The 19,628-nt window shown below is 37.0% G+C and overlaps 1 protein-coding gene across 4 annotated transcripts in view; it reads right to left on the reverse strand.

Annotated features, from left to right (window-relative positions):
- NOX4 (NADPH oxidase 4) overlaps positions 1 to 19,628 on the reverse strand; it is a 178,746-nt gene that overhangs the window by 21,642 nt on the left and 137,476 nt on the right. For all 4 annotated transcript variants that reach the window (XM_053562167.1, XM_053562166.1, XM_053562169.1 and 1 more), the window contains 3 exons: positions 6,433 to 6,552; positions 4,731 to 4,839; positions 1,959 to 2,027 (listed from right to left, as the gene is read on the reverse strand). In XM_053562167.1, the coding sequence (XP_053418142.1) occupies positions 1,959 to 2,027; positions 4,731 to 4,839; positions 6,433 to 6,552 (298 nt within the window). The remainder of the gene's footprint in view (positions 1 to 1,958; positions 2,028 to 4,730; positions 4,840 to 6,432; positions 6,553 to 19,628) is intronic.

Genomic DNA, 19,628 nt, shown 5'->3' on the forward strand with positions numbered 1-19,628 from the left:
GTACACTGTTGGTGGGAATGTAAATTAGTGCAACTACTAAGAAGAACAATATGGAGTTCTTCAAAAAACTAAAAATACAACTACTGTATGACCCAGCAATCCCTCTTCCGGGTCTGTACGCAAAGGATGGGAATTCAGTATATGGAAAAGATATTTGTGCACTCTCATGTTTATTCAACACTATTCACAATAGCCAAGATATTGTATTAACCTAAGTGTCCATCAGCAAATGAATGGATAAAGAAATTGTCGTGCATAAACATAATGAATATGATATAGACATAAAAAAGAATGAAACCCTGCCATATGCAATAAATAACATGAATGGAACTGGATAGTATCATGTTAAGTGAAATAAACCAGACATGGAAGGACAAATCTCACACATGTTGTTGCTCATTATGTGGGAACCAAATAGGTGTATTAAAAAAAAAATGATCACACCTGTAATCCTAGCACTTTGGGAGGCCAAGGCGGGTGGACTGCTTGAGCTCAGAAGTTAAAGACCAACCTGAGCAAGAGCAAAACACCCCCTCTAAAAATAGCTGGGTGTCTCTAAAAATAGCTACTTGGGAGGCTGAGGCAAGAGAATCACTCGGGCCCAAAGGTTGGAGGTTGCTGTGAGCTATGATGCCACAGCACTCTATCAAGTGTGACAAAGTGAGACTCTGTTAAAAAAAAAAAAAAGAAGAAGGGTAGTGAAGAGGGGGGATAAAGGAAGGATGATTAATGGGTACAAAAATGTATTTAATAGTTAGGATGAACAATATTTGATAGCACAACAAAGTGACTATTATCAACAGTAAGTTCAATAAGCTTGGGTATACTTTAAGCTATCTAACAGAATGGAATTGGAATTTTGCTAATACAAAGAAGTGATAAATGCATGAGGTGATGGATACCCCAATTATCCTGATTTAATAAATCACATGATATGCCTGTATCAAAACACCACATGTACCCTATAAAGATATATGACTATTATGAACTCATAATAATCAAGAATAAAAAAAAATCGAAAAGAAAATAAATCACTTGAGATTTGGGGGGAAAAAAGGAACATCATATCATTAGACCGAAACTGATAGTGAAAAGTCAGAGTGAAGTGATAAGAGAGAATAAAGTGTCTAAATCCCAGGTAGTCAAACTAAGAAGCAAAGGTAAACTGTGCCCCATACCTGAATTACAGCAAATCATGAAGAAAATAATACTGACGTACTTCATGAAAACAGCAAACTAAAATATCTTTTACATACCAAGCAAGGTAGAAATCTAACTTAAAAAAACAGGTTAGATTAGTTTTGAAGTAACTGACATAAATTCATAATTTGCAGTCAAAAACATTGTGAAAGTGCATGATGGGAAATACTAAAATTAAATTCCCATAATCATTCACACTCAGATTTATACACCTATCCAGTTCTTAGATGTTCTCTCATATTAATTTCTTCATAAAACAAGGATAGTAATTTTATCAACTTCTGTAATCTGTTGGAGTCACATGAGCTAATGTACACAACAGTCTTAACACAGTACCTAGTGTATTAAACAAACTGCATTATGGCCAATATTTCATTTCCCTTCGAGGGAAATAAGCTGAATTCCATAAGAGCTCATCTTCTCTCTCCACATAAAACCTCTCCTTGACCAAAAAAAAAAAAAAATCACAAGACTGTTCATGTGCATTTTTAGAGGCAGAGAATTTGAGGTGATAGTGAAAAGGAAAGGGCTGGACTCCAAAGGTCTGCTCCAGTTCCCTGTGGGGAGGACAAATGAAAGGCATGATATGGTTGACTTCACGGTCTAAGCCATGAATTTTCTGGCACATTCCAAATGAGGCCTAAGTCTAGGAAACGTCTTCAAACCACCTGCAGAAATTTTTTTCCTGCACAGTTTCTACAGTAAATCTTCTGTTATCAAGAGGCTTGTTTAATTTACAGTAACATCCAACCACATACCTGTATCCCATCTGTTTGACTGAGGTACAGCTGGATGTTGACATAGTCGGGTCTGTTCTCGTGCCAAAACTGAGAGGACATAAACATGAACAGACTTACTGAAGAGTCTTTCAGTATGCTTAGATTTTCCACAACCCTAACACTTGTGATTCTAGAATGTAACACATATCCTAGCTTAATACGGCCAAGATCTATAAGCAAATGAGTATCTTACACACACACACACATATAAATAAAATGACACATTTTAACTGTAACAACCTGCCCTACTGGTATAAATTTGGTATGATGGTGATGGTGGAAGGGAATAATTCTCTGTTTATATATCTTTATATATAAAATACAGCATGCTAAATACTATACTAAACTAATATTTTCCTAAGTCCTCCACAAATATTCTTTATTTTATTCCCTAAGAGTCTGTAAGCTTTACCTAGGTGTTTATTCATCAAGAATATGATTTTGTTAAAAAAGAAGGCATTAGTGATTGTGTAGGCTGTAGGAAATGCAAAACAAAACAAATAACAAAAACAAACAGACACCTTTTTCCTGTTCCTTCCTTACCCTTACTCAGTACTGATTTCCCTTGAATAAAAATATATATGACAAGAAATATAACTGGAGAAATGAATAGTCTGGAAAAAATACGGAACAATAACTACCTATTTCCCCCTTTCACCGGGCTATTGCAACCACCATTCTACTTTTTGTCTTTACAAATTAAACTACTCTAAGTATCTCCTATAAGTGGAATCATACATTTGTTCTTTTGTGAACAAATTCTCTTTGAATGATAGCTTCAGGGTTCATCCACGCTACCACATGTGTCAGCATGTCCCTCCTTTCAAGGCTGAATAGTATTTCATTTTATGCATGTGCCACATTTTTTTTTTTTTGAGACAGAGTTTCACTTATTAACCCTCGGTAGAGTGCTGTGCTGTCACAACTCACAGCAACCTCCAAATCCTTGGGCTTAGGCGATTCTCTTGCCTCAGCCTCCTGAGTAGCTGGGATTACAGGTGCCCACCACCAACGCCCAGCTATTGTTTTGTTGTTTTTTGTTGTAATTTGGCCGGGGCTGGGTTTGAACTCACCACCCTCGGTATATGGGGCTGGTGCCCTACTCACTGAGCCCCAGGCGCCTTCAATGAATATTGGGTTGTTTCCGTCTTTTGGCTATTGTGAATAAGGCTACTATGAACATTGGTGTAAAAATCTGTTCAATCCTGTGCTTTCTATTATTCCAGGCATACATCCAGAACCAATTTTGGGGGGTTTTTGCATAAATTCTAAGGCCTTATGTAATCCACACCTTTCTAGAAAAGCACACACACACCACCTCTCTAATCAGTTCTCCGATCATTCTTTCCCCTGCTTACTTTGCTCCATCCACACAGACTACCTTCCTTTTCTTCCAACGCAGCAAACATACCACTGCACCAGGACCCTTGTTTATAAAGTTAGGTTCTTCTGCCTTGAAATTTTTCTCCAAAATAAATGTCTCACCTATTGGTCCACATTACTCCAGTTTCTCCTCAAACAACATTTTATTTGGTGGACTTTCCCAAACATGGAATATAAATCGCCATGCCTTCTACTGTTTATGTTGCTTCACCCCTACTTTCCTTATGTTTGTTCTAAATGGAATCTCATGATCAGACATCCTCTCTGTTTATAGGTTTCTTGTCTGTCTTCCTCACTTGAAATGTAAACCACATGAGATCAGAAATTCGGTGTGATTTTTTTACCTGATGCATCTCCACTCCTAGGATAGTTCTTGAATAATAGTAGGCAGTTAATAAATATTTGTGGAGTGGTAGAATGGTTGAATAGATGTACAAAGAGGCACGTATAATGATATCCATTTCAGCATTGTTTATAATAAAAACATTAAATAGCCCATTAAATAGCACATTAGGGAACTGTTAAATAAACTAAACACATCAATGCCATGAAATACTATACATCATTTAAAAGAATGAGATAGTGCTATTTGTACTAATACCAAAGAAATAGTCAAGACCTAGAAATAAGTTTAAAGGGCAATTTGCATAACAATATAAATAATATGATAGAGTTTACAGAACACTTATGAGTTACAACTCATTACATAGATTGGGTGGAGAAGATAGTAAGAAAGAATTTTACATTATATGAATTGTTTAAAATATCTGTAGCAATGATGTCCTTGAATATTACTTATATAATTTGAATAAATGAAGAAAAATAAATAGAAGAATAAATGTTACAGGTAACATTTAATTAATATTGAATTATAAAAATGAAAGTATAGAATTTTGGATTTTTGACATTCTGCATTGTTTACCAAGAAGTCTAGTGACAGTGTATTTGAAATATTAAAGGAGGAGACGGGGATAGTGCTATCAGAACAAAGGATGGAAGTACCGTACGTGCACCGTGGCAAATGTCTTTTGATCCCCTCTGTCTTCCCTCACCACCTAAACCCATGCGTACATTTCTATGTTAAACATTGTATGTTAAAACAAGGAAATGAATGTTTTATATTAAAATAAGTCATAGATATATATGCATAATCACAAATATCTATATCTGAAAACGTGTGTACCTATGTGTTAATAGACGTTAGGTCTGGTTTTTTGTGGGGAGTGTAAGTGACTTACTTCTTTCCCTCCTACTTCTTTCATAAATTGCATATGCAAATAGTTTATTCGATAGCAAACATTTATTGCTAGTGTAATATGAAAGAAGATTATTAAAAAATTACAAAACTAAAAACCATCCCAATGTTACCTTGTTATGCAACATACAGAGTAAGTCTGCAAACCAACAGAAGGACTGGATGTCTCTGCACACCCAAATAAAGTATAGTCTTCTAAGCTTGTATGGTTTCCAGTCATCCCTTTAAAATTAAAATAACATGGTGGTGATTAGAATGGGAAAATAAGAAGAAGAAAGATTAAAAAAAAAAAAAGAATCTCCATGGTCTTAAAAATTTACTTTTCATTAGTAAGTAACCAATAGAAAAATCATATATTTAAATTCTAACATCTGATACAGCACTTAACTCCCAAATGAATTTAATATGCAACATACTGACTCAAAGACACGACATACTTCATGAATTTAAGTGTTAATGAGTATTATTCACAAATATGCACATCATCTGCATCCAGCTGAAGCCCATAACTGATCTAGGATAAAATAATATCCTGGATCAAAATAATATTGGCCACTGCATCTCAGAAAAACAAGTTGTCTATTTTCAGTGAATTCTATCACCAAACAGGGTTCCCATGGTCATTCAGTCTTGCCCTGTCTTTTAGGCAAAATAAGCCAAGACCATTCCAGAAAATTGGTTGTTTATACCATGCTTAATAATCATTAAAGAAAGAGATTTCCCAACCACACACTATGTAATGCATTCCAGCAACTCAATTCCACGTCCGGATCCCTATTTATAATTATAAAGTAGGCTTGAGGTTAAGAAAATGTTCCTTTTTTTTTTTATGACATTAGGTGTCCAAATAACTTGCAAAGTGTTGTCAGAAACAAGTGATTTCTGACATGGAATGCGGTTATTTTTGTAAGAACCTCCTGAAATTCCCAAATGGACATCTAATACTTAAAACTGAAATACACTATCATTCAAACATAGCACTTCAACTTTTATTTCTTTTTCAGTACTCCACAAAACAGATTTTTCATGTAAATTATGTCTACTTGAAAAGTAAATGAAACAGATTTGAGAGTAACTTCCTGTTGTCATTTTGTTTGTGTTTTCATGAGAATTAATATCAATCAGTTAACTTGTGCTAACAATCCTAACTGAAAAGGTATTTCCTGGTTAAGCACTCTCACCTTTGAAATTTCTTTTCTCCGGTGTATTGTAAATTTGCTAAATAATAAGCCAAGAAATGGTGTGTTTGTCTTCTCAAAAAACCTTTCCCTGACCATACTTCAATAACAATCCCAGCTCTTTATTTCTGTATCTCATTAATCTGTCTTTGTTTCATCATGGTTATAATATTTTCTGAAATAATTTTATTTGAAAATTTCTCATTGCTTAATTTTTTACCAGACCCACTTGAATGTAAGCTTTTTTATAATAAGAAGTCTATTTTCATTCATTGCTATACTCCTGTTAATCTGTAATACTTACTCAAAAATGTTTGTGTACTGAATGAATGAACAGTACTACTTACCACTGATGAGGAGGTAGAGAAATGAATGATGGTGGTGAATGACTTTTAATGGAGGAAAAAGACAGAGGAGTGCATAACTGTGATACTGACTTATTTTTACAAGAGAGCATGTTGCGAGTCAGAGATCGCCTGTTGAGGGTCACTGAATTATTCTCTCATCAATCAGTAAATGGAATTCCTTGAACAATGAGTAGAAGAATTCTGTAAGGAATTATTTCTTGCTAAAAAGAGATGTCTAAAATGTTGGCGCTTCTCTAGTTGGATTAATAAAATGTATGAAAATGACGTACAGCAAGGTGTTGAGTATCGATGCAAATGGGGTCACTCCGATGCCTCCAGCCACACAGAGGCTAACCTCATAGTTCAGTGATTCCTCAAATGGACTTCCAAATGGACCATCGATGTATAGCCTGTTAGAGAAGGTGGACAAAGGTGGGAAAAATAAAAATCAGTAGAGTTCCTTTTCCATCACATGTAGCAAACATGACGAATACCAATTTCTAGGCTTTGCAATGGCTCAGGCCTTATTTCATTGTTTCTCATAGAGATAAGCCCAGAGGAGCAAGACATGTTGTTATGAATTGTCAATATTAAAGCAAGTCCATCTGTTTCTAAGCATGCTTTTTTTGTGTGTGTGAAACATTAATGAAAAGTATAAAGAAATGTAAATAGGATCATGCCACATAGCTAAGGCCAAGTTAAAGCTCTGGTCATATATACTACTATATGTGACTGAATTAAAATATCAATTGCTGTATGTAAATTCAATCCATAATGTTCCCTTCAATGGAAAATACAGCTGACATATATACTTAAACATTAACTATGGGAAGAGAAAAATAGCAGGAGTAAGAAAAAGGAATTTAACACTGTTCTCCTCTTGTCCTAAGTACAGTAACAGCTGAGGACATTCACAAAAGATGCTCCATTTGTTCTTACGTTTATATATTCAAATGTGTGTGTGTGTGTGAGAGAGAGAGAGACAGAAAGAGAAATCCTTAACTGCAACAGATAGTGTTAACTGTTCATTCAATATTCATCCTCCCACTCTTTCTTAGTAACAGGACATTAATTTTACCCAGGGAAGCAAAATGTGCAGCCAAAATACTACATTTCTCAGCCTCTCTGCATCTATTTTGGCTTGTGACCATGTTCTGGCTACTGGTTTCTTGTTCCCACTTGTCTGCTTTCTGACCCATACACGCCCTCCAGACTCCCCACAAAACTATTCTTTGGTGTTTTGAAATAACTTTGGACAAGAATACCAGAACACAGAGTTCTAGTCATTTCCCAGGGGGTAGATAGACCACAGACATGTTATGTGTCCTCTCTGTACCTGATTTCATTCATCTGTCAAAGGGTCAACAAGCAGTGATGATACAGAAAAATTAAGAATTGTGGACGGCTACAAAAATATCACAAATGCTTTTTGTTAATGGCATCAGTGGGCACCAACAGTATACCACCAGGTTGTGCAAGACCTAGCATGGATGCCTTCAGCATCAATGCAAGAAATGGGCTGAGTTCAGTATGAGATGGTATGTGTAGATGGGAGTTGCATTTAAAAGACCTTAAATCCAAGTACTCTTGGAGGCCGAGGTTCAAGACCAGCCTGAGCCAGAGAGAGACCCTGTCTTTAAAAATAGCCAGGCATGGGCGGCGCCTGTGGCTCAGTGAGTAGGGCGCCGGCCCCATATGCCGAGGGTGGCGGGTTCAAACCCAGCCCCGGCCAAACTGCAACAAAAATAGCCGGGCGTTGTGGCGGGCGCCTGTAGTCCCAGCTGCTTGGGAGGCTGAGGCAAGAGAATCGCCTCAGCCCAGGAGTTGGAGGTTGCTGTGAGCTGTTTGATGCCACGGCACTCTACCGAGGGCCATAAAGTGAAACTCTGTCTCTACAAAAAAAAAAAAAAAAAAAATAGCCAGGCATTGTGGCAGGTGCCTGTAGTACCAGCCACTTGGGAGGCTGAGACAAAAGAATCACTTGAGCCCAAGAGTTTGAGGTTGTTGTGAGCTATGATTCCAGAGTACTCGACTGAGGGTGTCAAAAAAAAAAAAAAAAAAAGACCTTAGAGAATCAGCTTTTTTTCATTTGAAATGCTTTTTTACAACAGGTGAGATAAAATTTTGCTTTTCTTAGAGGAAAGATGAAGATAAAATTACTAGTAATTGATTACTTTGCAACATCTGTGTTTTTGAGGGAGACAAAGAGAAACTACTTAAATCATCTTTTACATATTTAATCTGATCAATGTGAAAAATACAATGCCCTTCATTTTTGTGTAGTGACTTTTTCTCTATCTTAGAACAAGATCAAAGAATTTTACATTACTATTATCATAACATATGTGCCAAGATTACAGAAACTGAAGGCAACTATTCAGAGTCTTGAACAACGTAGTGGAGAGGAGATCAACTTGACATGGTTTTAAACTAATGAAAAGATCCTTTGTGAGCGATTGTGGATCTAAGAGTTTTAAGAATAAGAGAGAACCCTTTCCCTGACCCACTCAAAAATAAACATTTTTTTGAAATGTCAAGATATTTTCCTGTCAGATCTCCTTCTTTCAATAGAGATATTTAGCAGCTACACATAAATTCAACCATATTGTGTGTGTGTGTGTGTACACCTATCTATCTATCTATCCTTTCTTTCTTTATTTTTTTGAGAGAGAGAGAGAGAAATGTTACTCTGTCACCTTGGATAGAATGCCATGGAGTCAACAGAGCTCAGAGCAAACTCCTGGGCTCAAGTGATTCTCCTGCCTCAACCTCCTATGTAACTGGGACTACAGGCTCATGTCACCACACCCAGCTAATTTTTCTATTTTTAGTAGAGACAAGGTCTTGCTCTTGCTTAGTCTGGTCTTGAATTCCAGCTGGGCTCGAACTCCTGAGCTCAAGTGATCCACCGCCTTAGCCTCATAGAGTGCAAAGATTATAGGCATAAGCCACCATGCCCAGACTTCCACTATATAATAGATAAAAATACACTAATAACTTTTTGAAATCTTGTATACCTCCAAACACACTGACAGCATAATAATTAAAGTAGAATTTATTTAGATAATCTGAGGAGAAAGCTAACCACTGTTTTCAGAAAATATCTTTGTTTGTTTAAATACAGATATTAATTATACCAGTAATTTCCAAAAGCAATGTTAACAGAACAATAATACAAGAGGGAAAAAGTATGCTATGGTAAAATGAATTTGAGAAATGTGTTAACATTTCTTTTAATTTTTTTTTATTTTAAAACATCTTTAATGCAAACCACCAAGTTTGGGGTAGTATTATAGTAATAATGTATACACTTAAGACAAAAAACGAATCTTATTTCCTACTCTTTCTTACAAATGGTGACGACTGCAGGACTCAGTTCTCTCTAATTGGATGTAAGTATTATAGAAGATTTGGGTTGGGTTTCTGAGAATTTCCTCTAAAGGGAGGCTGACTGAACTTGCATGTTCCTTTCATGCCCTTTGTTCCCTTCCTTCTGCTTGGAAGGAGGATATAATGGCTGAAGCTGAAGGGAGAATAGAACAACTGAAGCTGAAGGCTATCTTGCTATCATGAGAGGAAACAGGAAAAAGAGCTGCAGACACCTCAGATATTATATGCTCATACCAAACCAATACAAGCTGCCACTTACCTTGGTAGCTGTCATTAACTAAAAAAAATGAATTCCCATCATTTTAGAGCTCTGTTTCTATTTTATATAGCTGAATGCAAATAAACATATTTAAGCTTTAATACGGTATCTGGACACAGAAAGCATTTGATAAACATCAGAGATTATTATTAATAGTAGCTTAATGTTGATGTAAATGTATGCCTTTGGAAATTTGACTTTCTTAATATTTTCTTATCTTAACTAATAAACAGTTCTTTTAACTTTAACAAATTCAAAAATATGAAAACTTTACCTTCTATATTTAAAATAAGATATAAAAACAATACATATTCTTCACTGAATATTGTTTCTTTCTTTCTTTCTTTTCTTTTCTTTTTTTTTGAGATAGTCTCAGCTGTTGCCCTGGGTAGAGTGCTGTAGCATCATAGCTCACAGCAACCTCAACTTGAGTTCAAGTGATCCTCTTGCTTCATTTTCCTATTTTTCTATTTTTAGTAGAGACAGGGTCTCACTTTTGCTCGGGCTAGTCTTGAACTCACAAGGTCAGCAATCCACTAGCATGAGTCCCCCAGAATGCTAGGATTATAGTTGTGAGCCACCACACCTGGCATTTCACTGAATATTTGATTTAATTCATGACCTGCATTGAAAGTTCGATATATACTCTTATTTCTAACTCACACAATAACTTTCAAGAAAAATACAATGTCTATTTTTTTTTTTTTTGCAGTGGGAACTAAAATTCAAAAATGTTAAATAATTTTCTCAAGACCATTCTTCTTGTAAGGAGCACTATTACTATTATTATGAGTCTGACTCCAAAGCTCATTTTCTTAATACTCAGATATTAATCATTATAGTTATCAATTATATTGGTTAAGGCAAATATATGATATCTAGCAATTAAGTTCATGAACTCATTTAGAAAAAGTACTAGGGTGGCACCTGTGGCTCAAGGAGTAGGGCACCGGTCCCATATACCAGGGGTGGTGGGTTCCAGTCCAGCCCCGGCCGAAATTTCAAAAAACAAAAAAAGAAAAGAAAAAGTGCTACATACCTCATTGGTGCATATCACTATTGTCACCTTTCAAGTACTCCTCTTGGGAAGCTGTACACTAATGCCAATACCTAGTCCACTCTTCAAGCAGTTTTGGAACTCTTTTTCTGGAATGGCCACCAGAGTTGTGATTGTATGGTACACAAAACATGCAACAACAATAATAAATGCCTCTAAGCAATACACTGCCACATGTCAACATGAACACAGCTGCAAGACCCTTATATACCAAGGTTATGAAACCTTTCTGAGTTGTTTGTACAGCGCTGCCAATGTAAGCACAGGGTGGCAAGTTCATGGACTTAATTGTCAGACCTACATCTGATGACAGCTCTAATGGCCATTCCATAAAAATTGCTGAAACTGCTTTGAAGGGTAGCCAAGGTACTGGCATACAGGTGCATAGTTTCCCAAGGGAAGTACTTCAAAGGTGAATGCAGTGATATTCAGCAATGATTATGCAGCACTTTTTCTAGGATGAGTTCCCCCCAAAATTGTCAGACCTTACAGAAAGGCGCAGGTAGGGGAATATTCTGGGCTATCCATTATCTAACAGTTATCTGGGGGAAAAATAAACATGATTAACTATTCCCCAGGAGAGAATGGCATTGTAGTTTTAGGCCATTCTACTCTGAAGAGATAATCATGTCAGTAAAGACCAAAAAAGGGGGGAGTGAATTTTAAAAGGCTGATAAAAGTATTCAAAATTTTTCTATCTCCCACTTAGGGTTCTCAAGCTTCAGTGTGTGTCAGAATTTCCTGGAGGCCTTGTTAAAACACAGAGTGCTGAGCCTGACCCCAGACTACTGACTTGGAGTCTATCAACGTTTTGCACTGGGAGGAAAGCCACAGCTTTGAGAAATGGCAGAACAGAGCCAACAATGAGAATGGTCACGAGAATGTACTTTTGCAAATGGCCAAGTGGTTTATCATTTAATTTAAACATTCCAAAGCATTTACAAGATAGAATTATGTCAGGCATTGTGTATTCCTTAAAGCAACATTAAAAGGATAGCATCTCCATTATCACCATTTGAAATACAGGCAGTTCCTGACAAAAATCTGACTTTGGCACAACTTGCATTTAGGAACAAAGACTATTACAGTAAGTTCTCAAGTTACAAACAACTCACGTACAACTTGCACTTACAAATGGAGGATATTACAAATACAGGTCAGTGTACCTGTTCCAGCTTTCATACAAATTCAGCTTAAGAACAAACTTACAGAACCTATCTTGTTCATAACCCAGGGACTGCTTGTATAGACCAAATGAAAAAATAAATAAATTTAATTAAAAAGAAAAATGCTTAGAGGGACTACTACTCATCCACAATCATGAGGACTATCAGCAGGAATTTGAATCAAGTGGAAAAGCTTGAAGTCACCTACAGCAGCCCTTATAGCCTATGGCTAGGAGGCGCGAGAGTTTAAGAAATACCTGTATAGCTCAATAATGGAACACCTTGGTGGAAAGGGCATGGCGAGGGATTTAGCTCTCCAAACAAGCATGAGAGCCCACAAGATGAGAGCAGTGGTGAATTGGCAGTCTCTACACCTGTGGTGTTGAGAGGCACGAGATCAGCCTTGTATTAGGCTGGAGAAGGCAGTCGGGAGCATGCACATTCTATTACGGACGCGCTTACTCTGACTCTGTCTAATCTTCTGCCTGCAGAACGCCAGCACGGCGTCTCTCTGCTGAAGATTATCAAGCTCTACTAAAGACTAAGATCTATCTTTCTAAGAAGGCTGCTTTACTCTCTCTAAGACACTATCTCTGTCCAGCTAAAGTAGATAGCCCTCAAGAACTTAGCAGTCTGTGTCTGGAACCTAGATAAGCCGGGCCCGAGACCTGGCCAGTCCTGGGCCCTGGCAAGTGGTGTCAGGAATGAGATGTGACAGTCACCCAAAGATCCTTCCTTCTCCCTCCACCTCCCCTCCCTCTGCCACATCACATTTTGTTGACTGTGTCTCCTAATATCCTTAGATATCCATCTAACCTTCCATATTATATTACCACAGCATAGATCCTTTACCATCTGACTATGAAATTGCAAACTGTCTAGTGGTGGTGCCTCATTTTCCTCTCTGCTTCCATGAGAAAGCAGAGAGGGATTTATATTTCCTATGAAAATATAAATCTAATTATCTTTCTCCTTTGCTTAAAATCTTGCCTTGGCTCTCTACTGTCTTCACAACAAAGTTCAAGTTCCTTACCTAACAATTGCAATCAGTGTAACCTGGCTTATTGTACCCTCAATGAATCCCCAACAATAAAAAAAAAAAAGTGATAGTCCAGGACCCTGCCCCCATTTCTCCTTAGATTCCCACCCCATGACTGTGTGTATATGGATTTGTACATGTATAAACACATGTGCTGCCCACATTCACACAGTTTTTAGCCACCTGGAGGCAATCCATTAAGGACCCACCCACTTCCATTGCTCCACATGCTGTTATGCTCTTTGTTTTGCCTAACAAACCTCTTCATTTTTTCCTAGTTAATTCATCAAGATTTTACTCAAGAGGAACACTGAACTTTCTATCAGTTACCTAGATGGACACTTTCTATTCCCTGTTCCCAATGAATTTAGTGCATTTCTCTATGTATGGGTCTTATCGCATTACAATTATATAATTTCCCAACTAAACTCTTATTCTGCACTTCCCCAACTGGACTATTGCTTCTTCAAAGCCATATTCTATGTCCCAATTATTATTGTATTCTGATTAATTGTGACTGCTTCTGGTGCATGGTGACTTCTCAATAAATAGGTGATAAATGAATGAACGAAAGTATGGATGGATAAATGCATGAGAGGGAGTCTAGCAGAGTTAAGCATAATTTGGGGGCTAAACAGATTTGGGTTTGAGATCAAGCTCTGACATATAACTTTTTATAAAGCATTTACCTCTTTGAGTCTTAGTCCTCTAATCTGTAAAACTGGGAGACAGTACTACCTAATTCATAGGGGACTAGTAAGCCTTACGTGAACTAATGCATGTAAATCATGTAGTACTATTCCCAGCATGTACAAAATACTTACTGTGTGTTATTATTATTTCTTTATTATTATGAATAAAACAGGCTCAGATGGCAAGTATAGTTCATTACAGACACACAGCCTGAACAAAAGTTATTGAAGAGGAAGGAAAGGTCTCCAAAAGAGAAACTTAAAACCTTGTTGGGAAAAAGAAAGAAAGGTAAGCTAGAGAATAAATGAAAACTGGAAAGGTCATCTGAGGCTTTGCAGTTTAAGGATATTACCCAACATCACTGTTTGAAGGCATTTGTAAGCAGCCCACTGGAAATGAGACTGAGTTGGGACACTTTTTATTGTCTAAACAATCAAGGTTGTTCTTTGGCAGTAAACCAAGCCAAAAAGGAACAGCTTTGAATTTTGTCATAAATACTCGTCCTCTCTCTAAAACAGTTCTGATATTAGGCAGCTGAGAGAATTTGATCTTTATAGGAAGCAAACAGAAATATTTTATTCCTGTATTTTTCACAAATTTTTTGTACACATTAATAACTAAACCTTCCAGAGCTATGGAGTCTCATTTTGTTGGCTAACTTGTCAAGATGGTTGCAAGTCATTTGTGAATAAAATTATGCCAGATGTCCTCAACCATTTTACATGTCCAAGCTTCATTCACAAGGATAAGAATATATTATAACAACTTTCTAGTCAAAATATATTATAAACCTAAATATTTCAAGTTACTGACAATAACAAATACATGAAGTTAATGACAATAAGCATTAAAACCTGTTTACCTTATCTCTATTTGTTTCCCTCAAACTATCCATCAACATCATATATTTTGTATTAAGTGTACACTCCTTTTTTTTCTTTCCACTCAATTGTCTCTTTCTGGCAGCTGTCAGAACACGTATTTGCATTCTGAGAATTTTCATGGAGCAATGTCTACAATTATATTTTGATGAGAATGGATGCCCCAGCTTTGGCACTGGATTAATGTTCATGAATGCAATAGTATGATTTGACGAATATTATTATACTTTATAATAATCAATCCAATGTTTGATTACAATGATCCAATGTTTCTCAGGATCATTTAAGGTAATTTTTTATGGTTTTTCCTTAAACATACACAAATACACGCACATTTTAGAAACTCAGTTTTCTTCATGAATATTTTTCACCTAAAAAAAGACACACTCTCCAAGTTTCATTATTTGTTAAATGTCTCTTGATAACAAGAGCTAATGCATTCAGGGACCCTATGTTGACTAAATAGAGACCTCACGCCCAAATTCAAATTACTACAGCACACATTAACCAATGTATATAATTGGAAATGTTATTTTCTGTCTAAGTTGGGTAAGTTATGCTCTGTAAATATCTCTCTGTGACACTATATAATGTTAGGCAAGCAAGTTGCTTCTTAAACTGTATTTTTAGTCTCAAAATATATTTCTCACTAGTAAAATCTATATTTAATGAGTCAGGAAAACAATCAGAAAAGTGAAAGAAAAATCTCAGTATCTATAAATATACTGGTTTATAAATGAAAGAAACCAATTCTACTTGTCTGACTAAATTTTCTACTTTCCAGAAATTTTTCTGTCACAAATTATAAATTCATGACTTACAGTTATCTGCAATACTGAATAAATGAGATCATCTGCATATGCTGAAGCCCTAATCCTCAATGTGATGGTATTTAGAAATAGAGCATTTGGAAGGTAATTAGGCCATAATGGTGGGGCACTCTTGATGGGACTTTAGACACACAAGAGAGCTGGCCTACTCTCTCTCTTTTCTGCTATGTGAGGATACAATGAAAACACAATTGTTTGAAAACCAAGAAGAATGCCTTTACTAGTCACCTAATCTGAAAAGCCTTGATCTTGAACTTTCCAGTTTCATTAGAAACTGATATCTATTGTTTAAATCACCCAACCTATGGCAATTTTTATTATAGCAGCCTAAGCTGACTAGGCCGCTATCACAAAAGTGAATTAAGAAAGGGAGGAGGAATGTAAGGCAGTAAGTACAGTTAAGAAAGCTATGGAAATATAGCCACACTTCATTTTATTGTGCTGTGTGCCATACACCCTTACATTGTGCCCATTAAGTGGGAGCACACCAATCCCCTCTCTACCTCCCCTCTACTCCTTCTCTCCTTTCCCCTCCCCTAACTTGAAGTGAATTGAGTTTTTCTCTTGTTTGAGTGTATATTAGATCATCTACTGGATTCATATTAGTATCCAGTATATTGGATACTTGCTTTTCCATTCTTATTAAAAAGACTTAGTTTCAGCTCCATCCAGGTTAATACAAAACACGTAAAGTCTCCATCATTTCTAGTATCTGACTAGCATTCCATGGTATACATACACCACAGTTGTTAATCCACTCCTGGGATGATGGGCATTTAGGTTTTTATCACATCTTGGCACTTGTAAATTAAGCTGCAATGAACAATCTACTGCAAATGTCCTTATGATAGAATGATTTTTTTCTTCTAAGTAGATGCTTAGTACTGGGATTTCAGGATCAAATGAGAGGTCCAATTTGAGTTCTTTGAGGATTCTCCATATTTCTTCCAAGGAAGCTATATTAGTTTGCAGTCCCACCAACAGTGTAAAATTGTTCCTTTCTCTCCACATCTGTGCCAACATCTGCAATTGTGGGACTTTGTGATGTGGGCTATTCTCACTGGGGTTAGGTGCTATCTCAGGGTGGTTTTGATTTGTATTTCTCTGATGATTAAGAATGATGAACATTTATTTATATGTTTGTTAACCATTCATCTGTCTTCCTCAGAGAAGATTCTGTTCATGTCTCTTGCCCAGTGATAGATGTGATTCTACTGATGAACACTTTGTCAGATGCATAACATGCAAATATATTTTCTCATTTCTGAAGGAAATCTATTTGCTTCACTTGTGTACTTAGTTGTGCAGAAGCTTTTCAGCTTAATTAAGTCCCATTTGTTAATTTTTGTTGTTGCCATGTCCACTGAAGTCTCTGTCATAAAATCTTTCCCCAGTCCAACATCATCAAGAGTTTTTCCCACAGTTTCTCCTGAGATTTGTATCATTTCCTGTCTTAGATTTATACCTTTTATCAATCTTGAGTCAATTTTTATAAGTTGTGAAAGGTATGGGTCCAGTTTCAGTCTTTAACATGTGGTTATCAAGTTCTCCTAGTACCATTCATCGAATAATTTTATTCTTTTCTGCCGCACCCTCGGCACCAAGCCGCAGCGAGGTGGCGCTGTCCGCGTTGTAAGACGACGGAAAGGAGGTCTGTGCTCCCCGGAGCGAAGCCCCCAGCACCCCCAGTGTGCGCAGCAACAGAGATGTTGCCCAGCATGCTGTTTTCTATCGCATTAACCTAAGAGTATGGCTTTCTGTTACAGTGTACGTGTATGTTAAGCTGAATGTCTGTTTGTCCTGATAAGTAAACAATAAGAATGAACACAAAGGTAGCTGGTCCAGAAACAGCACAAAAAGTGTGACTGTGCCAGACTCAATGGCTCCAAGAAAACCTGCACAACAGAACTTTCCCACCATAAATGTCAGTAAAATGAGACAATGCAGGCACAGCAAACAAGATGTTCCATCACGACATGCACCATCACCACCTGCAGTAAAACTTTACTTAGAAAAACATCTTGCTTCACTAATTTTCATATGTAATACAAATCAATAGGGAATTTTAATGTTTGACAAACAATTAATTATGAATCAAAGTATAGTTACTAATAGGAGTAAAAATATATAAAAAATATATATAAAAGTAGTCAAGCATTATACATAAAAGAATATGTCCAGCTGTTTTAAAAATAAGATCATAAGAAACTGAAAAGAGTTACAGGACTGAGAAGAGTTGTAAGCCTTGACATTCCTGAAAAGGGAGTAAGCAGGTGTTACTGATAAACCACCTCCCTCCGGAGAGCAAAACCTTGAAAACATGTAATGCATGATAAACCGCATATGCAGACACAAAGATAATTTACAAGCATAAGCAAAATGAAGATTGCATTGTTTGAACCTTGGAAAGAAAATGTATAAATACCAACATGTGCTCTCAGTAAATTTTGCAGCTGCATACTTTAACCCGTAGTGTGCCAGACTGTCATTCCTGCGCCGACCTCTCAACTTTCCTCGTTCCTTCTCCCTGCTTTCCCTCGGACTGGAGCCCACCGACAGGGTGGTCCGTGGCACTTTTCAACCCTATGGAAACTAGGTTTTGTTCTTTAGTTCCTGGGTATTTTCTTTGCTTGTGGTCCATGGTGATGGTCAGTGTAAAGCTGGTCTTCTGTGGCAAATTTCCTCAATGTTTGCATACCAGTAAAAGATTTAATTTCTACATTTATTTTGAAGTTTAGTTTAGCGGGATGCAGAAATCTGAGCTGAAAATTCTTTTATTTTAGAAGGTTAAAAGTAGATGACCATACTTTTCTGGCAAGGAATGTTTCATCTGAAAAGTCTGCTGGCACCCTGATGGATCTGCCCCTGTAGGTCAATTGTGCTTCCTCCTGGCTTGCAGAATTTTCTCTTTCAATTTGACTTTGGCCAAGGTCATTACAATGTGTCTTAGAGATGCTCTGTTTGTGCTGAGATAACATAGGGTTCAATATCTATCTTAAAGGAGTGTGTTGAAATCTTTGGTGATACTTAGGACATTTTCTTTTATGATATCCTCCCTAGGGCTTCCATTACTTTGGGACATTCTGCTCCTTCAGAGATACTTAAAATTTGTATATTTGAATGCTTCGTCAAGTCCCATAATTCTACTAGCAAACACTCTGCTTTCACTCTCTTTTGTGCCTCTTTAACTACCTGTGTTAGCTCAAGAACTTTATCCTCTAGCTCTGTAATTCCTTTTCCAGGGCCTAATCTATTATTGATACATTCTACTGCATCTTTAAGTTCCCTAATTGGCTGCTTCAAATTCTTAAGCTCTGCTATACCTTTTCTATATTCTTCATATCTTTGATCTATTATTTGGTTCTGTTTTTGGATTTCATTTTGAATGTCTTCTACTTTCTCTTCAATTCCTCTCATTGTTTTTATATGTTAAATTCCTTTTCTGTCATTACCATTATTTCTTTATAGGAGGAATCCTCTGCAGTAGCTACCTTATAATCCCTTGGGTGGGGGTGAGTTGCTCTGTTCTGATTTTTCATGTTGCCAGAATTTTTCTCTTGGTTCTCCTCATGTGAGTTTCTTCTGGTTCATTTTCTTCTCCTCCTATTTTCTCTTACTACCTGCTTTACCCTATTTATTATTTTTTGAGGCAGAGTTTCACTTTTTGGCCCTTGGTAGAGTGTCGTGGAGTTGTAGCTTACAGCAACCCTAAACTCTTGGACTGAAGTGATTCTCTTGCCTCAGCCTACCAAGTGGCTAGGACTATGGTGCCCACCCCAATGCTTGGCTATTTTTGTTTAGTGATGGGGTTTCTCACTCTTGCTCACGATGGTTTTGAACTCCTGAACTCAAGCAATCCACCTGCCTCTACCACCCATAGTGCTAGGATTACAGGCATGAGCCACCAGTCCTGGCCACTCCTTCATTTTAAATTACCATGTCACTGTGTTTAGAAGTTGAAGTGGCCTTTTGTAATAAGGCCAAAGGATGGGAAAGGTAAAGAGTGAGAGAAGAGAAAGGAGAAAATAAGATAAAGAGAAAAAAGAGGGGGGAGGGAAGGTGAAAGGAAAAAAATGAACAAAAAGAGAAAAGAAGAACAGAGAGTAACAGTAGAAATGGAGGCCCACACCTGCAATTCCAGGATTCTGAGAGGCCAGGCTGGGTTGATCCT

The sequence above is a fragment of the Nycticebus coucang genome, chromosome 14, assembly GCF_027406575.1.
Source record: "Nycticebus coucang isolate mNycCou1 chromosome 14, mNycCou1.pri, whole genome shotgun sequence".
NCBI classification, from domain to species: Eukaryota; Metazoa; Chordata; class Mammalia; order Primates; family Lorisidae; genus Nycticebus; species Nycticebus coucang.